We start from the raw sequence: 24,529 nt of genomic DNA on the forward strand, positions 1-24,529 counted from the left end.
CCTGCTTTTGCTACTTTGAAATTGAGGAGGCAAGGGAAAATATTTGAATGTGCAGTCCTGAGGTCAGAGCTAAAGTTTGATTTGGATTGGTTTGGATTAGGGAGAAATGTCCAAGAACAACTCGTTGATTTACTTTATTTCAGGACTTGGCACACAGCTTGGACCAAGTTCAAAATCAAAATACACTGTGGCCAGAAAACACTGCAGAAAAAGCAGAGATAGGAGACATCTGGACTGTGTTAGAAACTTAGAGCCATAAAGTCCTTTAAAAATATTCTCTCATCATGTTGTGACTTCTCTTGTTTTTGTTTCAAACTGTTTGAATGTTCAAGCTGCATTTCATATTAAAAGTTAAAGCACACACCCCCATAAGGTCAACCTAAGCAGACTGCAAATTAAAAAACCAAGAGCATTCTAGTGAAATTGGACTATGGTGGAAAGTGGATGATCTTATTGAAAATGAGCATTTTCAGTGTAAAATCTACTAGAGTGAAAACTGTTAAGACAAGGACTGCTTCAAACCTGGCATCTCAGCTCATTTACTGTTCTTCTCCAGCTACAGACAAACCCAGTGAATTTTGGATCAGGCCCACAGATTTGAGGCAGTGTGGTACAATGATTAACACTTAACACTTATCTAATGATTTGTCTTCTCAAGACACTGTACAAATTTTTTTTTAAAAAAGACAACTTGAAAAAAAAAAAATCACACTTCTGTCCAAAGTGTTATACCCAGGATAGTTACAAGTAACACCTAAGAGCTATAACTGAAAAACATTAATGAAAAAATATCACCTGTCTTTATTTTTTCAGTTTGTTTAACTTTGTGCATTTGCAAGTACTAGGTGAATAGTCGGCTCCACTGTTTCTGCTTCTCCTCTTCTGAAAAGATACTTATGAACATTAACAAGGGGAAAGGAGGTGGAAAAGAGAGCAAAAACCACTTACACATTTGTAATGTCCTCAAGAACTATTTAAACAAAAAAATCACGGGACGTGATTTACAGGGTGCTCCATTAGAAACTGTGTGGGTTGTTTTTTTTTTTTAATTAGTCAATTGAAAAAATTAAAGTTGATAAAGTCTCTTTCCTAATAATTAGCCATTAACATACCTATATGAAGTAGGTAAGTATATTAACGCCATCTTTCACATGGGAAACCACCCAGAGTCACCGAGCAGACCCAGGCAGGGAGTCAGTGGCACAGCTGGGAGTAGACGTCAGGCGTTCCTGGCTCCTAATCCTGTGTTCAGTACACTGGTTTCTTAGGGTGCATCTGAACTGCAAACAAGTAAATAAACAAACAAACCAACGCACAGAAACGAGTCTCAGACTCAGGCTCACGCTATGGGGCTCAGGCTGGAGCTCGGGCTCTGAAGCCTGGCGAGGGGAAATGGGTCTCAGAGCCTGGGCTCCAGCCCAAGCAGGAACATCTACATTGCTATTTTAGCCCCATAATACAAGCCCTACAAGCCCAAGGAAGTTGACCTGGGCTCTGAGATGTGCTGACATGTTTTTGTTGATTTGGGGGTTTGGTTTATTTGCAGTGTAAACATACCCTTAGATCTGGGAAATGGAAAACAGGACTCCCAAGTTCTATTCACCTTTCACTAATCATTTATTCTCTTTCTATGAATCATTTTACCCCCCAGTAAATACCTAACTCACAAGGATGTTATGAGACTTAATATTGGTGAAGCACGTTGAGATCCTTTAGTGAAAGGATAAATCTGTAATATGCTTCCTTAGCGCATGTGATCATGGCTTCCTCTACTGCAGTGAATAGCCCCCAGTGACTAGAACGGCCTATGTACAGCTACTGGAGTTCTCCTTTAAATCAAGTGGCAAAGCCCTGGGATATGGTGCTGAAGGTCCCAGGTTCAATCCCAAATTACAACTGTGGTGTCTGTATTCCCACAATCAATCATGAGGTTCTTAACAAAGGAGTCTAACCCTTTAAAATCATTGAGCAGGAGTCAAGCTATGAAGAGAAGTGGCGCTTATCTACATGACACTGTGCTTCCCAAAGCTCTTTGCATATGTGAAAAATAAAACTGATCTTAGCGTAAAAATATATTTGCCATTGAACAGCGCAGAGCTTCCACCCAAAGCTCAACTTCCAATAAAAGTTCAAGCAGCACACTTGAGAGAACAACAGGTAAAAATGGGTATCAAGAGAACAGCCCTGCACAGCTGTGTTTAATGCTGTAGCTAATGTTGAGGCTTAGCTATATTCAAAACAGACTTGTGTGGAAGTCTTTAAAGTATTTTTCATCAACACAAACGTCTTTTGAGTGGGGTTTCACTTTGAAAGGCATTATTTTCCAATGGCAAGGAATGTTTAATTTGTAAGCAGTTTTCTATGTTCTCTGCAGGCAGGGTTATTTCAGCTTGCTCACTAGGACACGGCATCCCATCCTTCTAAGCACGCCCCAAGACTGATCTGGCACCACCTCTGCGTTCAGCCACACTCCATTTCCAAGCAACTAGGCTTGACGGTCAGATAGCAAACTGAAGTGGGCAGGAAGGCCAGACAGTACGTTAGCCTGGATTATGCTTGGCTACACACCTGGGAATTCTGGAGACACCACAAGGCCTGTCACAAGGTGAGCTGGCCATTAAAGGATACATCCACACTTAAAAATAAAAACCCACAAAACCTTGCGGCAGCAAGTCACAGAGCCCAAGTCTACAGACTCAGGTTCATGAGGCTCATACTACGACATGAGAAATGATAGTATAGACATTCCCATTCAGGCTGGAGCTGGGCTCTGAGACCCCCCCACCCCCCCACACACACACCCCTCCGTTCCAGGATTCAGAGCCCAAGCAGGAGTATCTACACTGCTATTTTTAGTGCAAACCTGAGTCTGTGGACCCGGGCTCAGACTCACTGCCATGGGTGTTTTTTGCACTGTAGACAGCTGCCTCCCCAAGTGAGGGTAATGAGTAAAATCACCTGACAAGGGGGATAAAAAAAGAGAAGTTCTGGCAGTGGAAGAGAGTTTCCTTCTGAGTGTGAACTGGTTGCTGCAAGCATGGAAACAAAAGCCCGAGAGGGCTATAGAGGAGTCCAGGAGCAGGGCAGAAGATATACTGGTCTTTGATACTCTGGAAGCGATGGGTTTTTGGGGCTTAGACAGAGAGCCAAGTCACCTTTCTTGTAAGTCTGCCAAACTCCTTAGGCCAGTGGGAATCCACCTGTTCACAGGTTTACACTTTACACATTTCCACTTAAACCTCCTGACACCACTTTGGCAATGCGAAGTGGCCTTAGTGCAAACAAGGATCCAGCCCCACGATTGGCCCTATGAAAGTTGTGCTGAGCTACTAGAAATGCCTTAGGTTAATAGATAAGCAGCATTTGGTAACACATTTTAATGCAGATATAAGTAAGCCATGTAGTATTTGAATTCGTCAATACTTCATGGGCCTGAATCTCCTGCACCCTGAGCAGTAATTTACCTCAGGCAAAGTGGATGTAACATGGCATCAAACCAGCACGGTAGCATTTTACACCCACTTTGGTGGAGTCAAATTTCAACTACTCTTAATCTAGCTCATTTTTAAAAAAAACGATATCAATAAATGATCTCTTATGTTAAGGCTGCACAAAACCATTAAAGCAACAACAACACAGCCAATATCAACCGTGCTCAGCTAGGAAAATGAAGTTTTGCAGACCCCAATCCTGCAGGAGAATCCATTTCATTCACCTCACCTTGCAACAGTTAGGTCCAATACAAAACTGTATGCCCTTCCCATCCCCTGCCCCCATAACTGAGGCCAAACTGCAAAAAAAAAATCTAGATTTCACTTCCTGCCACTGAACTTCAGGGGGAGGGCAAGGATGTTTGGACTCTCAGTTGTGGTTTGAGCCCATCTGCACTCTTCAAGTATAAACATCTTCATTGAAACCAGACTCATCCTGCACAACCATTCATTTAGTGAGCTCATCTGCGAGAGACACAGACTGGCACATTTCTATGACAACCAAAAAAAAAAAACTTGGCACAAGCGAAGCAGCTTTTTAAAGCCTTCCCATTGTTCCAGAGGCTGCTTTCACTTCCTCTTGTACCTACAGCTATCTCGAATGTATCGCACAAAACATAATACCTTCATGAAATGGACCCATTTCTTTCAGGATTAAAAATAAGATATTTATATAAGGTTCTAATGTGGGGAGAGAAGCTTTCAGATGGGGGGAAAAAATACCTACTAACAGTAGCAACTCCTATCTAATCTGAGTCTGAATCACAGACACACACACACACACACCCTGCTGAAGAAGGAACAATCCAAACAAAGACAAGGTCAGACAACCACAAAAGCTCAGAAAGTATTATTTTTCTAAAGCAGGATCTCTGCTAGGAAGGATTCCAAAAAGCCCCTTTTTCCAAAAGGAATCCAAATGGCTGATCTTGGGGGCAAGGGTGGAGGCAGGGAGGGAGAATCTGTGCATTAAAGGCAAAATGTACTGATTTCTGCCCTTTCAAAAAGTGCCCTTTTTAAAAATCCAGCCATTTCCCTAAAAAATTCTTCCGCTCTCCGGGCCCAAATCTGATCATGCTTCCCTTGGCATTACACTAATGATACGAGTGATGAGCACTGTTGGAACTGGGATCATTATTAGCACGGTAGAATTGGGATAAGATTCTGACCCTCTAGGCCTTGAGATTCTCTTGCTGTCTTCACTGCAAAAATAAAAAAGTGTGTGTTTACACTCAGATAGCTAACTAAATACAAAATCCTAGTGGAGACAAGACATAAGCAGAGTTTACCTCTAGTGAAATTACCAGAGCTAGTCAAAGTCAACCTTCTACCTTTCACTGAGGCTACTTTACTAGTGTCATGGAGGTAAAAACTATCCATGCCTTATCTCCACTAGATAGCTATCTTGAGAAAAAACAAAAACAAACAAAAAAAAATCACACCCCTATTTTTTGCACTGAAGACAGCCTCCATACATTCAACCAGTATTTCTTTTAATTAAAATACATCTGTTTAAAAATACACACACTAAGGTGGTTCAGCGCTGGAAAAATAAAAAAGTCAGATTTCTGACATATGCTGTAAACAAATGCAAAATCTACATTATGCTTATGTCTGTTATTACGTCTTCTCAGGTCAATGACTGCCAGTCACCAAATTCACTAATTAGAAGTAGTTAGGATTGTTAGTATTAGAGGTACAGACACCAACTCACTGATGTTGCAGAACGCATTCCCAACAAAAGGAAAACATGCTATGAATAAAAGCAATGGAATGAGCGCACCAGCAGCCACATGGGCAAAGCTATGAAAGATGCCAGAAGAATAATTTCAGTTGTTTACTCCCATTCTCTCCCCACTCAATTCCTCAACCCATTTTTAGACTTGGACACTCTGCTAGGATCTCTCTCTAATGCTCTTTGTGTTCACAGTAGCTGGGACCACAAGATCACAGTAATAATGAGACACTCGGACAGAGACAAGATTTTTTGTTTAAATCCTAGAAATCTCCAGTGCTACATTTTCTGTCATGGTCAGTTTTTTCTACCCAAATCATTTAAAGGCTCTCCAATCACATGTGTACTGCACCCATCAACTCAAAGATTTTCATCTTGACAGTGCTTTGACTTGATCTTTCACTTCCAAGTCATTTTAGTTAATTTGCTTTATGCCTTCTTTCCCCCACACAGGATTCAGAGGACTGAGACACTGCCAAGCTGAGTGAGATATTCCCAAAGGCATAGATGAAGGAAAACTCAGTTATAAGTGAATCTAAAAGGTACCTTAAAAGGAAAAAAAATTAGCCATCTTGCCACAGACTACGATATGCTGATACAGGCTCATGGTGAATAACATCTTACTTTAAGAGTTGTGCTATTGAAACCAATGGGACCACTCATGGAGTCAGCTGCTAAGATAGAAAGAGATATCAGAATCTGGCCCTAAGATTTCAGTGATCCTCCCAATAATCTCTAAATGGTAAATAAGGTCATAGCGGCGGGAGACACAAACTCCTTTATTCTGATCAGGTCAAAGTGATCACAGAATGGACCACAGGCTATATATGACAGTCAGCTTTTGCCCAGATTTATACCCTGACACTTACCCAAGATGTAGGAAATCCTTTTCTAACTAAACAATGAAATCCACAGTAACACAATGACACCTTTTTAAACAAGTAGCTATTACAGAGGAACCACTTTCCTGTGCAATGTTTCTAACGTAATAAAACTGCCATGGATAAAAAGTTCCAGTTGTGAACCTCAGGTTGGAAGAGCTTTCCTAAAAGGTCATGTTATAAATTATGGCAAATGCCAAGGGACTCATTATGCCGTGGTTTTCATCTGGGTCTGCAAAGGGTGAGGCAGTCGGAGATGCAGAGACTTAGAAAAACGTTTTCAAAAAGCAGCCACTGCCTGTGGGTGTCCAACTTGAGACACCTTGGGCATGATTTCCAGAAGCGCCAGGCACCCTCACCTCCAGCTGACAACCAGGCATAGTGGGGCTGCTGTGTTTGTTCTGTGTACAGGATGCACTGAAACTACCCACTTACATATTCAGGATATATCACATTCTGCAGACTTGCGCCTTGTAGAGACACACACTTCACCTCACACAAGCCAAGGAGCACTACATTACATTTACAGCTCTAGGCAGGGTTCCCTATACCTGGCCTTGCCTCACAGATGTAAAGATATGCCACTTCATCTGAGAGCTATGTAATCCAGACAGACAGCAATCAGCTATAAACAGGAAGCATCCCTCCTCCTGCTGCACTTCACTGCAGAAGTAGGCAGCAAAGAGCTCACATCTGTACCCTCCAAAATGCATTTCTTTATGCAGCTGCTTCTATAAATAACGGCGGACATACGGTGACAGGTTCATAGAGAACAGAGAAACTAGGTAACCTATCCCCTGTATATATTCGTAAATTTCATCTTATATTTATGAGAAGTGCCTCTGATCTCTATAAAAGGAAATAAGGCTTCCAATGTACTGATGAAGAAGACACGTGACATGACGTTAAGTAGTTAGTGCACCCCTTAAATTATTGCATTATACATGGAAGAGACTTCCAGGAAATTATCTGCAGCTACAAAAGTCCTTCTTCCCATTGCAGGTCCCTAAGAATGACTCGCCTCTCACACCGCATTTTAGCTTGCGGGCAGATAGTTAAGGACTATTCTAAGTGGATTTCTCTCCCTGGGAGCCGGTTAGTTAGACTCGATTGGAAACAAATTTGAAACTATTGCCATGATTATCTTAGGGTTATCTTATTTGCTGCACAAGACCAGCCCCAGGCTTTAGAGAAAGGACTTTCTTTCACCTCCCCACACTTTGCACCAACTAGCCGTATGCTAAAGGAGATGCTGCCCCTCCCCCACACAGAGAACCCCTAAAGAATTCGAGGCAGTCCAAGTGGAAGGTGAGAGGAGATCATAGCATTTCCCCCCATCAGTTCTTCTGTTCTGCCTGTCCATATCTCATGGACTAGACACACACATCTTAGGACCGGAGAATCAACAAAATTACCCCCAAATTGCAGTGCCACATGAGAGACTGAGTAAATTCCTTCAGCCAGTGAGAGGCCAGCTCCTTATACAGTCGATTGATGGGATAGCAGAGTAGCCACATAACCAACATTAAGCATGGAAAAAGAGTGCTTTTGCTCAGGACACCAAAAACATCACCTTTACTTCCCTTTGCCACCTTAGGAGCCTGAGCAGTAAAAAATCTCATGTTGCTCTCAAAGTGAGACCTATCCTACGGGGAAGCACCCAACTGCCTTAGAAGTCACCCCACAACCCACCCTCCCTTTCTACCAAGATCCTGTGAAAAGAAGCAAAGTCCAAAGGACAACGTGAACAATTTTCAAAACAAAAACAATCAAAAGAGCGAAGCCACAGAACCATCTAGGGCCCATTTGTGTCATTCTAGGGAGCAACGTGATGTGAAATATTATGCTGATTAAGTACTACCTAATCAACAGTCTATTCACATCAGTACAGAGACATCATCCCTGTCTACTGCAGTTCACATGCAGTGCTGTCCAACTGTATGAAGGTTCTTCTTTGTTTTGAGAATCGCACACACACACACACACACGGGATCATGCAGGCAGTCCTCAAGTGGTCAGATAAAGGTTGTGACCTAGGTCTTTATAGCTATTCCATGTTAATCTGCACACTGAGCATATATCCAGCTAATGCCCCATGTATAGCTCACTAGGTTATTGACTGGTGTGGCTATTGGGAGTGAAACGCACGAACTCCTGACTGCACAGTTAAAGTTTTGTGCGCTTTCAGTTGTACATGCACGTCTTTTTTTTTTTTTTTTAAACGACTCAATCTTACCATAAACAAAGAGTAATCACACACCTTGAAGAGAAACTCAGGTCACTGGGCCCAGGAACGTACAGTAGCTAATGTTGAATGCATTTACGTTAGTGCTAACTACAATGCAAACATGGCAAGAACTTTTCACAAACATGTGCTGCAAAAACAGGAAGTGAATGGGAAAACTTCAGTGTTTGGAAACAGCACAGTGTTTGCACCGTTTTTTCTTACAAATGCAGAAACAGTCTGGCAATCTGAAAGCTGAGCAGAGCAAGAGTCTCAAATCACTAACAAGAGTCACGACACAAACTTACAAGACCTACAGGTACAGACTGTACAGTCAGAAAAACACACAGACAAGTTTATTTCCCTCACCTCTGCAGAGATAATTTGACAAAGAAAAAAAAAACCAGCCTTTACAAATTCCATTATTAAACATAGACAATGCAATAAAACACCACATCTTTATCTTAGCCTTCGAATGCTGGAGAAAAAATGGGTATGATAAATCAGAAAGCATGAGACAATACGGGCACCCACCAATTTAAATACAAAAAGAATTAAAAATCGAGGCCAAAAGTTCATTAACAAGGGAACACACATACAGATACAGGCCCCATCACACTGGGGCTCGCACCAGAAGGCCATATTTACACCATGGTAAGAACCTATGCTGTATTAAAGCCACTACAAATCTTTTTACACAGATCAGTCGAAGGTTCTTGAATCACAAGAACACTTCAACCATCAACTCAAAGACCTCTATTTTCATATAAAGAGGGTGCTGACCTGATCTCTAACTGCCAGACATTTTGTTTAATTTGCTTCATGATGTATATTTTGTTTTGTTTAAATAAAGTCCATATAGCTTCAATAGCACCAGAAAACTGCATGGCAGAGTGGGCTGTCCTTGTGGGGCACAGAGGAGGCAGGACCTGTTCGGATCCTCAGCTAGCACATATCCACTCACTGGAACAATGCCAGTTTACACCAACTGAGAATCTGACCTATAATCTACATTTAGCCAGATGGGCACCAGCTAGGAGCTCAGTATTTCTCCCCAGGCCTTCTGTCTCCAGTAGAGACCAGTTTATCCACAGTCAAACCCCACCCACGTTGGTTGGCTTCACCATATTTAAAAATGGGTTAGCCTGAAAGAGTTCAAACCTAGATACTGCTCCTATGGGAACATGAGGAATGGCTTGCCGTAGATTAGACAAAACCACTTTGAGCAAGGCCAGAGATAAAAGGCATCCAGAGAAAGCAATTATTAATCAGGTGCCTAAACATGCCAGTAGATAAAGGCGAGACTAAGGAGGCAGTCTCCCCATTAGGGTTTGCAGACAAACCCTGCGCTCTGAGACCACAAGCATTATCACTCCTCTTACCTTCAACGTTTAGTACAAAAGTGTACATACGGCAAAGGATACTTCATTTGAATTTCAACTTGTTACTTTTCTGCAGTTGATGAAGCATGAAACAAATCACCCAAAATGCATTTTGTAACTCTAGCAAATGTGTTTCCCATCAGAATAGAGACTCTTTGGCTGCATCTGCATTTTCATCTTCAGCAGAAGAGCAGTTCTGTTCCAGCGGATGTTTTAAATTTTTCTCAATGGTCACATTATTTGGTTGGAAACCAGACATGTTCTTTGGTGCCAGGACTCTGCACAAACCATTTGCTCCTCTGGGAGAGGAGGAAGAGTCTGCATTGTATTTCTGGAAACCATGTTACTCTCTATTTCAATCCTAACCTCCCCTCCCAAATCGTAGTAAAAGATAAATTAGAGAACTTGAGAGTGAGAGAGAACCCCGAAGAGTGGGACCGGGGGCAGATGGGGGGGGGGAGGAGGAGGAGAGGGAACAAACCAACAATAGAAAGATTAATACTTTGCACCTTTCATCAAAACACCTTATTTCCACACACAGAGAGGAGATTTGCTGCTTGTATTTCATAATACAGCTCAAAGCCATAGTATTCCAGAGCAGTTCATTAGTCATCCTTTGTTTACTCCTGAGGGAATTCCGTGCCAAAAAATTAAGAATTCTGCACCAAAAAATGACAAATTCTGCATATTTTATCAAAACACAATATAATCACACCATTTTCAATTATTTTGGTAATAATAACTGTCAGCAAGTATGTCTGTAACAATACAGACAACAAAAAAGATTCAGGAAATGTATTTTTGACAATAGATTCCTTATTAAGCATATTAGCACAGCTATATGGCTCTACAGCAAACAAGAAGGACAGAAGTTCACACGAACACCCAGCCCTCCCTTCCTCCCTTCTGATCCAGACGGTGGGCAAGCAGGCTCAGCCCAGCAGGATCCCAGTGTGGAGGGGCTTCAGGTGTGGGGTGAGCGGGTTCTGTGTGGGGAAATCTGGGTTCGGGTGGCTCCATTGGGGAGTTCCAAGTGCAAGGGGACTTTGGGATGGGGGAGAAGGTGGCTGGGGCTCGGCGGGGGGGGGGAAATGGGGCTCGGCAGGGATCTCAGCGGGGGGGTCTGGGTGCTGGGAGAGTGGGGCTTGATGGGATGGGGGTCTGGGTGCAGGTGGTTGGGACTCAGCCGAGCGGAGGTCCTGGTGCTGGGGGAGGTGATGCATGGGGGCTATGCAGATGGCAGACAAGTCCCTATGCAGCGACCCCTCGCCCACAGCTGGAAAACAATGGAGGCAGGAAGTGGGGTGGATGGGTGCAGAGCTTCCTGCAGCCGGGATAGGTTCCTGGAGGTGGGTCTGACCCAACCCCAGCCCCAAAAGCAGCCCGTGCAGGGGAAGAGGCAGTCCCATTCCTCTGCCCCCAGCCCAACCTGGACTAGCAGCTGTAGCCCGGCACACGGTAAGAGCCACCGGCCGGCACGTTCTCAACCCAGCCCCTCCTCGGCAGTGTGCAAGAGGAACAGAGAGAGCCCAGGCCCACCCCCACCTCCCCGAGACAGTGATTATCACCACCTCCGGTTGCTCCCAAAGCCCAAACTAGATGCCCAACAACCTCGACAGTTACCCAGGAGGGGCACATGAATCAATTTTTCTTCAGGCAAAAAATAAAGCCTCTAACCTTCCCCTAAGTAATCAGGTTACTATATTACTGACCCCTCTGCCTGAGCTAGCAGCTTCTTAAGTGTCCCTGTAGGTTCCTACTAGGGTGAATGGCTACAAAGAGAAATATGCCAAATTCCTCCCTTTTCCTTCTGTCAGCCCACAAAACCTCTTCTCTCTTCTGCATTAGTCTGAGTTGAGGTATTACTCTCTGTGAAGCCTTGCTACCTATTTGAAGGAGTCACTTTGTAGTGCCTGGGCAATCTGTGAGCATTTGACTGCTGAGCGGTCAACAAAAGCCACTAAACTCACTTAAAGGTCACTGAACAGGCTGCACCTAGTAACAATTTCTGGTCCCCACGAACTTGAGTTGGTCTCAATTACAAGTTGGAAGCCTCCAAGTCCCATTCCTAATCGCCTGAGTCATCTAGCTCCCCCAAATATCAGAATGTTTAAGATAAACCACAAACGCAATTGCTGTCATACTTGGGGGGATTGCTAGGGTAACTGGGGGCAGTTCCTCCCCCCCCTTTTCTTTTTCAGAGCCAAGATAAATATAAATAAATATGAATTAATGGAGATATCCTATCTCCTAGAACTGGAAGGGACCTTGAAAGGTCATCAAGTCCAGCCCCCTGCCTTCACAAGCAGGACCAAGTACTGATTTTTGCCCCAGATCCCCAAGTGGCCCCCTCAAGGATTGAACTCACAACCCTGCGTTTAGCAGGCCAATGCTCAAACCACTGAGCTATCCCCCCCCTTTGAGGGATGTTGAGCAACTCAACTCTAGGTGGTAGAAAAATTCCACAGCTAGAACCAGAGCATCCGTGGAACCACCACATCCAAGGAAACAACTTAGTCACAATTCTCAGCCAGTGGCATCAAATGCCCAGACCTGGCGCACTAAAAGTCAATGCACAGAAAGCTTCCTTTGTACAGCAATGTACCTAAGCTGCCAAGAACCACCCCAATCAGAGGTTCCCGATGCTCAGCTGGTATATCTTTACATAGCCCCAATGAAGTCAATGGAGCTACATCGATTTACACCAGCTAAGGATCTGACTCTTGGATGCATTATTTAAGAGCCCACACAATCTTTTACATCTTGTATCCTGCCTTCTTACTTTTATACATAGTAAGGAGCAAGCACAACGTTTTGAGACTCCTCTGTAAACATGCTTCCCAAGTCATTCCTAGGTTCAACACACCAACCTCTAACATTTGTGTTTTACACGCAGAGAAAAAAAGCACCAATCCTTTTGCAAAGATGGTGCCCAGTACCCTGTTCCTGTAATAATGAAGCAAGATCTCCCTCATTAAATAGGAGCTGTTGAAAGGCTCAGTGTAGTCAAAGTGTCACTGACCTATTGTCTGGGTCTGGAATCAATCCTGACAACCTTTGAAGCAAGAGTATATTGGTACGTTGTCAGAATGAGCTATTAGAAGAAAATACACCATTATTTTAGGCAAGAAAACAATAAATGCTCACAAAAATCACCAGAATTGTCTATCTGCACACACAATTACCTGATTTACATGTTCAATTGCAGTAACTATAAACACAAATTAGGCAAGCACTCTGCACATGCAATTGCCTGCCAAAACTCTGGCCCACAAAATGCACATATAATAAATAAAGCCACTGCGCGCATACACTCTCTATATATGGGTGTGTATGACTGACTATACAATAAGTGTTTACAACAGAGAAAAAAATAATAATTCAAAAATGCCTGTAGTTGTCATAAATTTAGATTTTGTTAAGAGTTTATAAGAAAAGTAAATGCAATCTTGGTATTCCTAAAATAAACAAACAATCTTCAGTGTAACTAAATTTCAACTTTCTTCAGGTAATTGTTTCCTGCGTCATCTGTGACTTCTTAGTAACAAAGTTTTACAAACACTAATTCACAGAAATTTTTTCATGGTTTTAAAATTTCAAAAGAAAAACAATTTTGTTTTGTTCTGATCATTTCAATATCTCTGTAGTGCTAGTAACCCAGGCAACAGAAACCTTTTATTGCCAACTGTTCAAAAATCCTGAGTTTGGCCCCAAAAATTCATGAGATTGGCTTAAACGTGATGAGTTTTAAAAAATAATATTTGAGGTTCTTTATTTATCTGCCTTCTGCTTTCTTGGTTCATGTTTTTTAAGCTTTTCTCCACCACTACAAGAGCTAGGAACTTACTTTCCAGAGAATCTCATCAATCTCTCAATCCCAGCAGCTGGGCTTTAAGGAAAACCTCACATCATGAGACTCATGATAAAACTGCAAGATCTGGCAATACCGGAAGCTCTGGGCAAGGGCGTGAGAACTAGAAAGGGACCCTACCAGGCTAGTTTCATTGTCCAAGCTGATTGAAATGCAAAAAGCAAACCGGATCGGTGGAAAAACCAATAAGATGTTTAGGCTTGGCCCTAATGCAAAGACACTGGGCAGGGGAGAGAATGGAGGGACCCTTCCCACTTTATGCATCCCATGCAAGGGCCAAACACAAGAGCACTCCCTGAGCATGGAGGCTACTTCCACAAAGGAAGCAGGATCCTGGCCCTACCCCACTCATCTCAGCTAGACAGCAAAAGGATGGCTGCAGGCTGTATCATCCTCCCATGCTCCAGGGAGCTGGGAGTTGCACCTTTAGAGGCACAATCCAATGCACAAGCTGCTCCTTGGGGCAACATGCCTGAATGTCACCATCAGGCCTTTAAAATGCTGTCAGTGCTGACAATGCACGAGCTCTAAAATGTAACAGGAGTGAAAATGGCGAGGACACGTTTTACATACGTAAATGCATGGGCAAGTACAGATTTTAAATTGGCAGTATACTCAGAAGACATGACACAAAGGGACAGAGGTGAAAGCGGTGGTGAGGCTGAAGGTGGCAGGGTGCTTTCGGGAACTTTGAATGAGGAGGATGTGTTCGCAGTACCACATTCTGACCCAGAGTCGCTTAGGGAAACACCAGAACCCATTTCACTGAATCACAGACATAGGTTCAACAGATCAGTTCTTCTCTCTGCTTTCTTCCTTCCCCTCAAGATGCAGCAAATCATGGCAAGGCTCATTGGGAGATTTTCACCTTCCTCTCTCTGCCCCCAGGTTTTTATTTGCTTGGGTTTGAGAACGGATCAAAAAATCTCACTGCTTTGTAGTTATGTTCATTACCCGTGTACCACAATCCTGTTCAACGAATATTAATACATTTCAACAAATCATGCATATGCCCCCGAGGTGCTGGCCCTGCTCCACTGGGTTCAGTGGTTCATGAAAAGGATCATTGCGGTCAGCACTGGCAGCGCATACTACTCTGCAGGAGCCCATGGGACAGAGACTGATTAGCCCCGGCACAGGGGTGGTTGTTTCTTGTGTTTTCTTCCCAGCTTGCTACACATGAGTAGGGCTAGCCACCACCACACCCTCAATCTGTGTCCTGCCATAGGGCTGTACGCTCCCAGCCATTTCATGCTAAATGTGTTTACAGACTGATTGTGTCAGGCTGGAAGGCTTCAGGTGAGCCCCTCACTGATAAGATGGCCAGTTATCCAAGGGAAGGCTGGAACCTCGCCGCTCAGCACAGTAGACGTCTGATCATCAAAGAGCAGGACTCAGGATCTATCTGCACAGAGGTAGAGGAGCCTCACCAGTACTTGAAATCAGCCATGTCCACCAACCAGAAGAGGTTCCTTTGATGGAGTTCTGCCCATGAACATTTTAATGAATGTTTTTGGCTCTATCTGGGCATTGCACTTTATCAAGCTGCAGGCCATTCACACACGAACAATCCCCTCCTTGCATTACTCTATTAACATCAGTGGAGTGACACCAAGGGTGAATTTGGCTCTTTTCGGTTTGGATCTTATTCATTAGGATAGGTCACAGGCCGTCCTTGACTGACCGATCCTATCACCTATCCCAGATGACCCAGGGAGTCAACCCAAACCAGCAGATGCCTTATTTGGTTTCTCAGAGAGAGGAGCTCTCTTGAGTTGAACTGCACTCCAATTCAGTTAGAAAAGTCTGATTAAGATAGCCTTTACGCCTCCTAGCTCTTGTACCTCACTCTCCAGGCTCCAGCCTCTTTGCATAATTCCCCTGTTTTTAGGAACCGTCCCATTCGTTACACACCAGTTTTAATACAGAAACATTCAAGGAGATGACTGTTCCCTTGCTGCATCAGAGTGCATGATTGCCAACTGCAAACATTCAAAAATTTGTGAGCCAGGTCTCAGTAAATCATGAGATTCATTTTAAAATGAATTTGGGGGAGGAATTATTTGACATCTGTTTTTTGAGCCTTTAGGGTTGATGTTTTCACACTTTTCTCCTCAACCCCAAGAGTTAAGAATTTACTAGTCATCGATATGTTCGGTTACAATGTTGTTTTTTTTAAAAGACTCGTTCTCTCCCCCTTCCCCCCCATTTCTTGCCATCAGTCTATATGCCACAAACCAATATTAATCTGGCCAAATCCCAGATACGCTATATTTAGTGAGTGTTTGCGGGTGCGCGCGCAGGTATGTTCTATACATATTACATGTATGTTTTCATAACTCATCTACAGATATGCATATAGAATTATACACTACACTAGATAATTACACCACATACATACACAGTAAAGTTGCAACACTAACCATCAAGCCAAAATCTGGTTTCTCAACTATCACCATGAAGTCTTTTCTTTCATTCTTTACCTGGAATAAAGAGTTCTACAGTCCTAAATGAGGTGTGCTTGTGAGCATGAAAAAATATAAGGGATTATGAGAGAAAGCATTTTACTGTATCACATATTTAGTGTCTGCTAGCATTCACAGACTTCAAAATAGCAAACAGGTTGAATGTAGATAAAAAAAAAAAATCTGAAATTAATGAGTTCCAGAATCATTCTTCACCGTTGTACTTAAATCTGTTTGTCTTTTTCCTCCAGTACTTGTGTGAAATCCTGGCCCATTTAAGTAAATGGGAGTTTTGCCATTGATTTTACCCGGGCCACGAGTTCTCTCTCTTCTTTATAGTACAAACCTATAAACCGACATGGTCATAATGCCAACACAATGACACACATCATCAGATAGCCTTTTAACTAAGCACAAGTATAATAGTTAATAAATGTTCTACCAGGGGACCATATTCTGGACTGGATTAGCTAACAGGTTTTTTCCATCACTAGCTGCAACATTCATATTAAAAAAAAAGATGATCTCACAATCACTTGAGGACCTTCTCCTCCAAGGTGCTGAGAACCCTCAATTCCCACTGCAGAATCAGACTTCTACTCAGTACACAAGGCAACCTGCAAGCTTCCTCCGGGACCTGTCATTATGTAATGGTTAGCACTGCATCTTTCCTCCAATGATAAATAAGATACATAAAACAGAATGGAATTGATGAGCGCCTTTCTTGTGCCTGTCCATGAAAATGTAAAATGTACAAATGAGGATTTTTATGCTACTGGTATTAAAAGAGTTCTCATCCTACTGAAAAAAATATGGCTTCCGGCTGGGAATTGTATTCAAGTCCTATGACAATACCATGGCAGTACTGGATACATAGATACCCTGTTTTTTTACTCTTTTGAAGATAATCCCTAAAGCAATGTCTGATGGAGGTGAAACAACTTTTAAAAAATTAACAGGTATTTCTTTAAACAAAGTTATGGCTAAGATAAGAATATAAATGGCCTGTCACTTACAGCAGAACAACATCTAACAAATCATTTACAGTCTGCAGGACAGCTGGATTTTTTTTTTCAATGCAGATGATATGTTATTAGTGAAATACAGACGGAATAATACTTTGGGCACAATTAGCAAAAACCTACACGTTACCAACGGTTATCTACACATTCCAGAATTAATTTTTTTTTTTTTTTTATGAGCCCAATGAAACTATTCTGATGGCTGATACAGGGCTTAATCATCTTGTATGACTAAGAGAACATACCAACATATGCACGCATGGACAAACATATGCATTACACATTTATGTATAACAAAGGAGAGCATTAATTGGAAATATGAAATATTTTGACTTGCTGCTCTCAGACACATTATTCCATAAGGAAAATTTAATATAGTATTTCATTTTTATGGTGCACTAGAAAATTATTCTCTTAAATTTATTCCTGATTCCATATCTGTCCTGATTAAGGGGCCAAGCCTTATGTTGGCAGAGTCCCATTGATATCAGCGAACTTACAGATTTTGGAACATGAGGAGGAGTTAGGCACTTTCTTACATAGGTGTTGGAACTAGGGGTGCTACAGCACCCGCTGGCTTGTGGCTTGAAATGGTTTCCATCATATACAGAATTTACAGTTTGTTCAATGGCTCTCAGCACCCCCACTATACAAATTGTTCCAGCACCACTGCTTACTTGGCTTATCAAGTAACTGTTTATTTTTATTATTACTTTAATTAGAAATTGGGGAACCTGATGGTGTTTGGATTTCAGGAACCCTCTAAATGTGGTTCTGTTTTTAAGAGTACTGTGAAACTTTCAAGTTCTGCATAATATTTCCTCCTTGATCAAATTGTTTTTCCAAGGGAAATTTAATTTTTAAAACCATGTTTTTCTAACTAAATGGGAACCTGTGCTCAAGAAAACAAAAATTCTTTCTTGATAGCAATTCTTCCCTTGATTTTAAGACAACAGAGGAAACAAGAGTTAAAAAAACATGCAACAGCACAATAGCTTCCATTTGGTCTTGAAAAAATGAATTCAAATCTCTGTTCCCCCTTTCCTAATTTCAAGCATTTTTTCCTGTACCTGCTTCATTTATTTTCGATCACATATAAACACCTATCTAAGCAGTGAGTGTATATGCAATTCATAAGCTCCCTAGGTGACTATAACTTCCATTCTTCTTTTAAATATATTTCCCACACAGAACAGCTCTGAATTCTCTTCAGGATTATTTCCAGTTTTGAATGGGATTGGTTATGTTCCATTATATCGAACCTGCCTGTAAAAGTGAAACTAAAAATAAGTAAGAAATGTATAAAAAGCTACTTTTTCCCTCAAGGAACTGGATGTTAATGAGTAATTTCATGCTTGCAATTATGCCTTGTCTTCCCAGATGGAATTACTAGAAGTATGTCATACCACAAGAGTGAAAATGAACTGCTTACTTCATCCTCCCCTTTTTTGCTGTATGCATGTATGTTACACGTAAACTCCAGGGACTAAAAACCAATTGCACTCAGAGTAAAGTCTGCTGGATAATACTCCAAGCGAAGGAAGAAACCAAATGAAAGGGAAGAGGCAGAAGGGAAAAAAAGAAGACACACAAAAGGGGCAAAGTAGGGAACGGAAAGAGATTCTACAGAAGTCCAATTAAGACAGGCACCTGAAAACTACTGAAAATTTCATTTTCATCTTTGTACTCAAAACAGTTAATTCTCATTCTCCTCATAATGATTTAGAGAAAAGAGGTTAAAATGGATTATCATTGATCTTTTTTATTACAATCATTGCCACTAACCACATAATCCCTACACAAAGGCAGACCCTATTTAAAAAAAGAAAATCCCAGAAAGAATATTCGCAAATGCACTGTCATTTAGAGTTTAATAAATGTTTATAAAGCAAACAAACATCATTCCTCCCATAGGGAGAAAGTCAGATTTGTCCCCAAGCAAGTTGTTATCTGGCAAATTAAGTTTGTAAATATTAAAACGTCCTATTGGGACATTTGGCATTGAAAGATTTAAAAAAAAGAAAGAAAGAAAGAAAGAAAGAAAACAAACTAGCTAAAAAGCGGACATATCCCTGCACAGCAGCTGCATAGCCTACACAGGATGTATGTGTATTCATGAAACTATGCCATGTATAAAGCAAATCGTCTGAAGAGAAATGAGAAACAAAACAAACAATGGAAATAAAATACAGATCAGGCAAAATCCCAACATCTACAGGAAGGGCTTTGTCTACCCTACAGATGCTACAGCCGCACAGCTCTAGCACTGCAGCTGTGCCACTGCAGCACCATAATATAGACACTTCCTACAGAGACAGAACTGTTTTTTCCATCATGGTAGTTAATCCAGACCACCAAAAGGTTGTTTCTTCCATCAGCCCAGGCACCGCTACATTGGGAGTTAAGTCAACCTAACTACAGCACTGAAGGGTGCACATTTTTCACATCTCCCAAGAGACAGAGAGCTAAGTCAATTTAATTTCTCAGTGTAGACCAGGGTTAAGAGAGTCTCTCCTCTGTAGAACAGAGCATGGTTTTCATGTCTTTACTTTGGTGCCCATGCCAACAATTTATCATAAAATTAATGTAAAGCGATTCCTATTTTTACTTTATACAGGTTAATTATAATTGAAGCATTTAACATTTTTTCAGCGCTGTGAATGGATCATGTGATTTTTGTAAAGGTTGTGAGTTCTGTCACTAAAATAAGATGGCCTAAATATTTCTCTCTATTTCCCTGCTTAGTGGATTCTCCAAGGAAAGCTGTCTTCTCAGAGCCAGAATGCATATTTTCCTAATTAAACAATGGAAAAAGTCACCTATCTTGACAAAACAACAGATCCTGGTTTATTATACACATTTCTACATGGAACAGTGTCTATCAGAGGTACAAACAACAGATGGACAATCCAGACGCAAAATAACCCAATGCCTGGACTTGAGTTGGTTAGCAAATAAAAGTTTCTGGGGGTGGATTTCAGTCACATATGTCCCAGGCGATAACAAAGAGGATATTGAATGTCTGTGACTAACAAATATCTTATCCATACCATTTATGTGCAGACCTGGCTAGATCAAGGTTTAATATTTTGGCTGCCCCCACAACTTTTGCTTTCAAACACAAAATACAGTGAGGTTATTTCCTGGTTCAATTTTATTCCTCTTATGTAGGATGTGGTAAAACTCATCGTGCCACAGGATTTGCACAGTGATGATGCGAAGATTAATTAGCGAATGTTTGTAGATAACTTTGAACATGGAAAGCTGCAAGTGCTAAAGTAGGCCTGTTTTCAGATGTGCTGAGTGCCCACAATGCTGCCTCCTTCAGTGGAACCTACAGATGGTTCCATAGCTCTGAAAAAAGTCAAGCCTCTTCTATTTAGATACCCAAGTATGGATTTAAGTGCCTAATTTTAGGTACTCAATATGTTTTCCATTTCTACCTTATCTTGAAACCAACAGTGATTTCTGTTTGAATTTTATACACCTGGCATTTTACAAAAATAAATTTAAATATCCAAGATCAAATGTCTAAAAACATGATTGAATACAGATCTACACATTCAGGCAACAAGTATATAATTATGGGGAATATTCTGCTCCCCTTGCTTGGCTGAATAGTCCCTTGGAAATCAATGAGGCTATCTGCATGCATACATAAGGCAAGCAGGACTTAGCCCTAAACATACTGTATTTACTTAGTAAACTGGCACTGAGAAATTATCATTTCAGGTGCGAGACCTAGCACAAATAAGCACCACTCAACAAAATGGAGCTCCCACAGAAAACAATGAGACCAGCAACATGAGACATTGGTGCATGGAATGGAATGACAGAGTGATTTAGTATATTTCTGTTAATTATGCATCTTAAGGAGACAGGATGAGAGAAAACCACATATTAATTAGAGAACTAGCATAAACTGAATGGGAAATTCTTTCAGAAAGTACTATCCTGGTGTCTGAAACAGAGTTAAAACCTTGCCAGAAAGAAAGAGGTAGTGTGCTCTCTTTGCACACATAAAAATTAATCTCTGGTGTATTTTTATTTTCTATTTTTTTAAATATATTAAGCACAAATATGATTACCCATATCAATATCAGGCATTACACCTCTTTTTTCCTTTTCAGATAGTATGGCCACTGCAAAGAAAATGCCTTTCGCCATTAGTATTCAACTTCCACTCTGCCCCTCAGAGTATCTTCACAGAATGAAGCAGAACCCAAACTTGTTCTATACTCATGTTTCCTTTGATGCTTCATTGCCTATTGCTTCTTTCCTACCAGTAGCTCAGTTTTCAGGGAGAGGTTAATATTCTTCTGGGCATGTGAACATCCTGGCTAACTCAACAGAACAACAGAAGATGGCATGGTGGCAGCATATTAGGTATGAAAAAGAACGACATCAGGCCCTTCAGGGTGAGCAGATGGTCTACCTACAGATAACTCCTGTTGATGATCCCGCTTGAGATACTCTGTCAGAATACTGTGTTAAAGAGACCTTGAACATTTACATGCGTGCTGACCTCATATAAAGTTACATCCATGTTTGAAATAAACCTTCAAATACACCACTGACTGAAGGAAACTCATCCAAATAGACCACTGATGGACACCCATATAAAGGCTAATTCACAGTCCCACATTGTGAGTTTCCTATCGGAAGGACAGAGTTAAACCAATGTACCTGTTCTATTCTACAGAAGATCCACTGAGGAAAAAGAAGGTATTTACACAAAAATCAAAAAGCCAGAATTAAACTACTATCTACCTAAAGTCTTATAGGACTGTAAATATGTGTGTAAACTCATTAAATTTCATTGGTTCATACTGCTGCACCAAATCCCATTGGATCCTTTAAATGTATAGATACCACATGTTTTATATATGTGTAATTTTTTGTAATATGTATACACACACACACACTCTCCATATTTTTAAAGCTAGTATATATTGCTATATGTACCTTTTGTGTTGGTAATATTTGCTTATAACTTGGTTTTCTACATTGTCCTCAATGAGGGAGAGAAAACCCTAAAAGAGACTACCATATTTCATTCCACTTTGTCAGTGTCTGGACAGGATAGGATAGGATAGGATAAGTGACCACCAAAATCAGAACCAACAACAAGGCCTAGACCAAGTCAGCATATTCAGGGTCCATACGAAAAGTATCTGGTTTCAAAATTAAAAGCATCCTGTCTCCCTCCTCCCTATCTCCAACCTTGCCAATACCTCAAATGTCATCTGCAGATTTTAGTTTAGATATTGTTAAAATATCCTAATTTCACATCACTGTCACATTCCCAGGGGACAAAACCATAAAAATATCACACAGAGACTAAAAATGAGATTTGCCTTTAAAACACAATAATATTACAAGTTAGCAAACACTATTTATAGTTGCAAAAAAAAAAAAAAATCAAAAACAATAGGGTTTTGGACATTGGGGTTCATTCACACATGTGCACACGCGTACATATACACATACACACAATCACACACAGAGGGATAGGGAAGAACAGATTCTTTAATTTTTCATTTTCTAGTCCTGTGCAAAGAGAATATTGGTTTTCCATCGGTTACTATGCGTACTTACTTTTCTTTTTACTTTGTTAGTTCAATGAGATTTGCTTTAGTTCCCCCCCCCCCCCCAATGTTATCACAGAACAAAATTATGAATGTAGGCAACTGGGGGCTTAAAAATAAATAAATAAATAAGGTAGACCTGTGGTTGAACCTTTCTTCCAACATAGCAAGATTCAGACTTGCCTGGCATTTTTGCAAGCAATATACAATTCTGGTTATACATTACACACATTCAGACAATTAATTTTAAAAGCCTAACATAGCTATCACCAAGCCCTCTATAGTAGGCAGGTTTTTTGTAGATTTCCTAACCATCCCCGAGATGTAACTTAACAACATTGATTTTCTAGTAGACTGTAGGTGGACATAAAATTGAGCTGCCTGCGTTGACGAAGAGGCATAGTCCACATTAATCTGACAACAGGGCTGTCTTGGGTTACAGAGCAAACAGAGCCAAGGCATTAAATTCAGCAGCGGGGAGCCGGCTCTGTGTGGCAGGACAGGAGCGTGTCCTGCTCGTTGAGGAAGATCTGGAGCATGCGAGAACAGGGTACTTACTGTAGCTGAGGCTAAGTTGTTATCTGCCAGGGTTACATGATGAGGCTCCCACCTCCTCAAAAATTTGGAGGTGAGGATCTTGCTCAGAAATGTCCGGGGGTGTCGGATGACACAAACCTGGATGTCCCCCTCTTGCAGCAGTTTATACCTCATGCCATTGCAGTGCAGAAGGGGTCGCCTGCAACGCGCAGCACCCATTTTACTCCCCTCAGTAGCAGACATTTCACCCAGCAGCGGCTTGCTCTCCTCGATCTGTCGGTGATCGCTGCCCCCACCCGAGCTGCCGGTAAAATCCATAGCAGCTCTGGCTTCTTGCGGAACCTCCACCGCCTTTTTTTTTTTTTTTTTTTTTTAAAAGGTTTAAAAAAAAATAATAAAAAGCCCCCCCCCAAAAAAAAAAAACCGCCGAGGGGAGGAGGAAAAACTGTCCAAGAGGAGGGGGGGAGGGAATGAACCACCCCCCAAAAAGGGAAGAAAGCAATTTAAAAAAATTCCTTGTTTCAACTACCACCAGCGCGTCTGTGCCCTCTGGTCAGCGCCGCCCCGGCTTCCTCCGGCGGGTTTCACTGGGGCAGATCCATGCCCCCGCGGAGCGTGCACAGCGGGGCGCAGGGGCAGAGCCCGGCGCGGGCGCGGGGGACGGACGGGGCAGCTGGCCGCGCGCGCGGAGCGGGGCGGAGGGGACCCCGCCTGGCGCGGGAGCGGGGGGAGCGCGGGTCTCTGCCCCGGAGCCCCGGGGCTGCGCGTGTGCGGGGGGGGGCGCGTGCAGCCGGCGCGGAGCGTGGGCATGTGGCTGCGGCGGCCGGAGAGGAGCGGAGTGGCTCCGCCGACAGATTGTTGCAGCAGCCGCAGCCACTCAGGGCGGCTCTGATTGGTCCCCTCGGGGTCATGTGCGGGCCCCCCTCTGACGTCAATGGCCGCCGCAGATTGCGGTACCGCGCGCTGCCTGCTGAAGGCGGCCCGGCCGGGGTGTAAAGGACGGGCGGGGGCACGTGCCAAGCGGCGGCGGGGGGTAGGGCGCGCGCTGCCCCCCCCCTCAGAGCGGAGCCCCGGCGGGGGTGCTGGCTGCAGAGCGCGGGGGGGAGATAATGAACGGCCCCTTGCCGGGAAAGGCACGGGGGGGGGAGGGAGGGACGGTTTGGGGCAGGGGGGAGCACAGAGGGAGAGAGGGGTGGGGACAAGGGGTTTGGAGTGGGGGAGGAAGAGGTTGGGGCAGGGGTAAGGGATGGGGGATTGGGCTGGGTGAAGGAGGGGGATGGGGTGAGAGGGTTGGGGGATCAGGGTGGGGCAGGGGGATCAGGGTGGGGGAGGG

General features: G+C 42.6%; 1 protein-coding gene across 4 annotated transcripts in view; it reads right to left on the minus strand.

Moving 5' to 3' along the window:
- The window catches only part of CMIP (c-Maf inducing protein), a 178,877-nt gene extending 154,865 nt beyond the window's left edge, over positions 1–24,012 (minus strand). For 2 of the 4 annotated variants that reach the window (XM_054048862.1, XM_054048861.1), the window contains exon 1: positions 23,218–24,010. In XM_054048862.1, the coding sequence (XP_053904837.1) occupies positions 23,218–23,514 (297 nt within the window). In that variant the 5' untranslated portion in view covers positions 23,515–24,010. Of the gene's footprint in view, positions 1–23,217 lie in introns of all 4 variants that reach the window. The other 2 variants (XM_054048859.1, XM_054048860.1) reach the window with 2 other exon arrangements.
- Between the last annotated feature and the right edge of the window lie 517 nt (positions 24,013–24,529).

Source organism: Malaclemys terrapin, chromosome 14 (genome assembly GCF_027887155.1).
Source record: "Malaclemys terrapin pileata isolate rMalTer1 chromosome 14, rMalTer1.hap1, whole genome shotgun sequence".
In the NCBI taxonomy this organism is placed as follows: domain Eukaryota; kingdom Metazoa; phylum Chordata; order Testudines; family Emydidae; genus Malaclemys; species Malaclemys terrapin.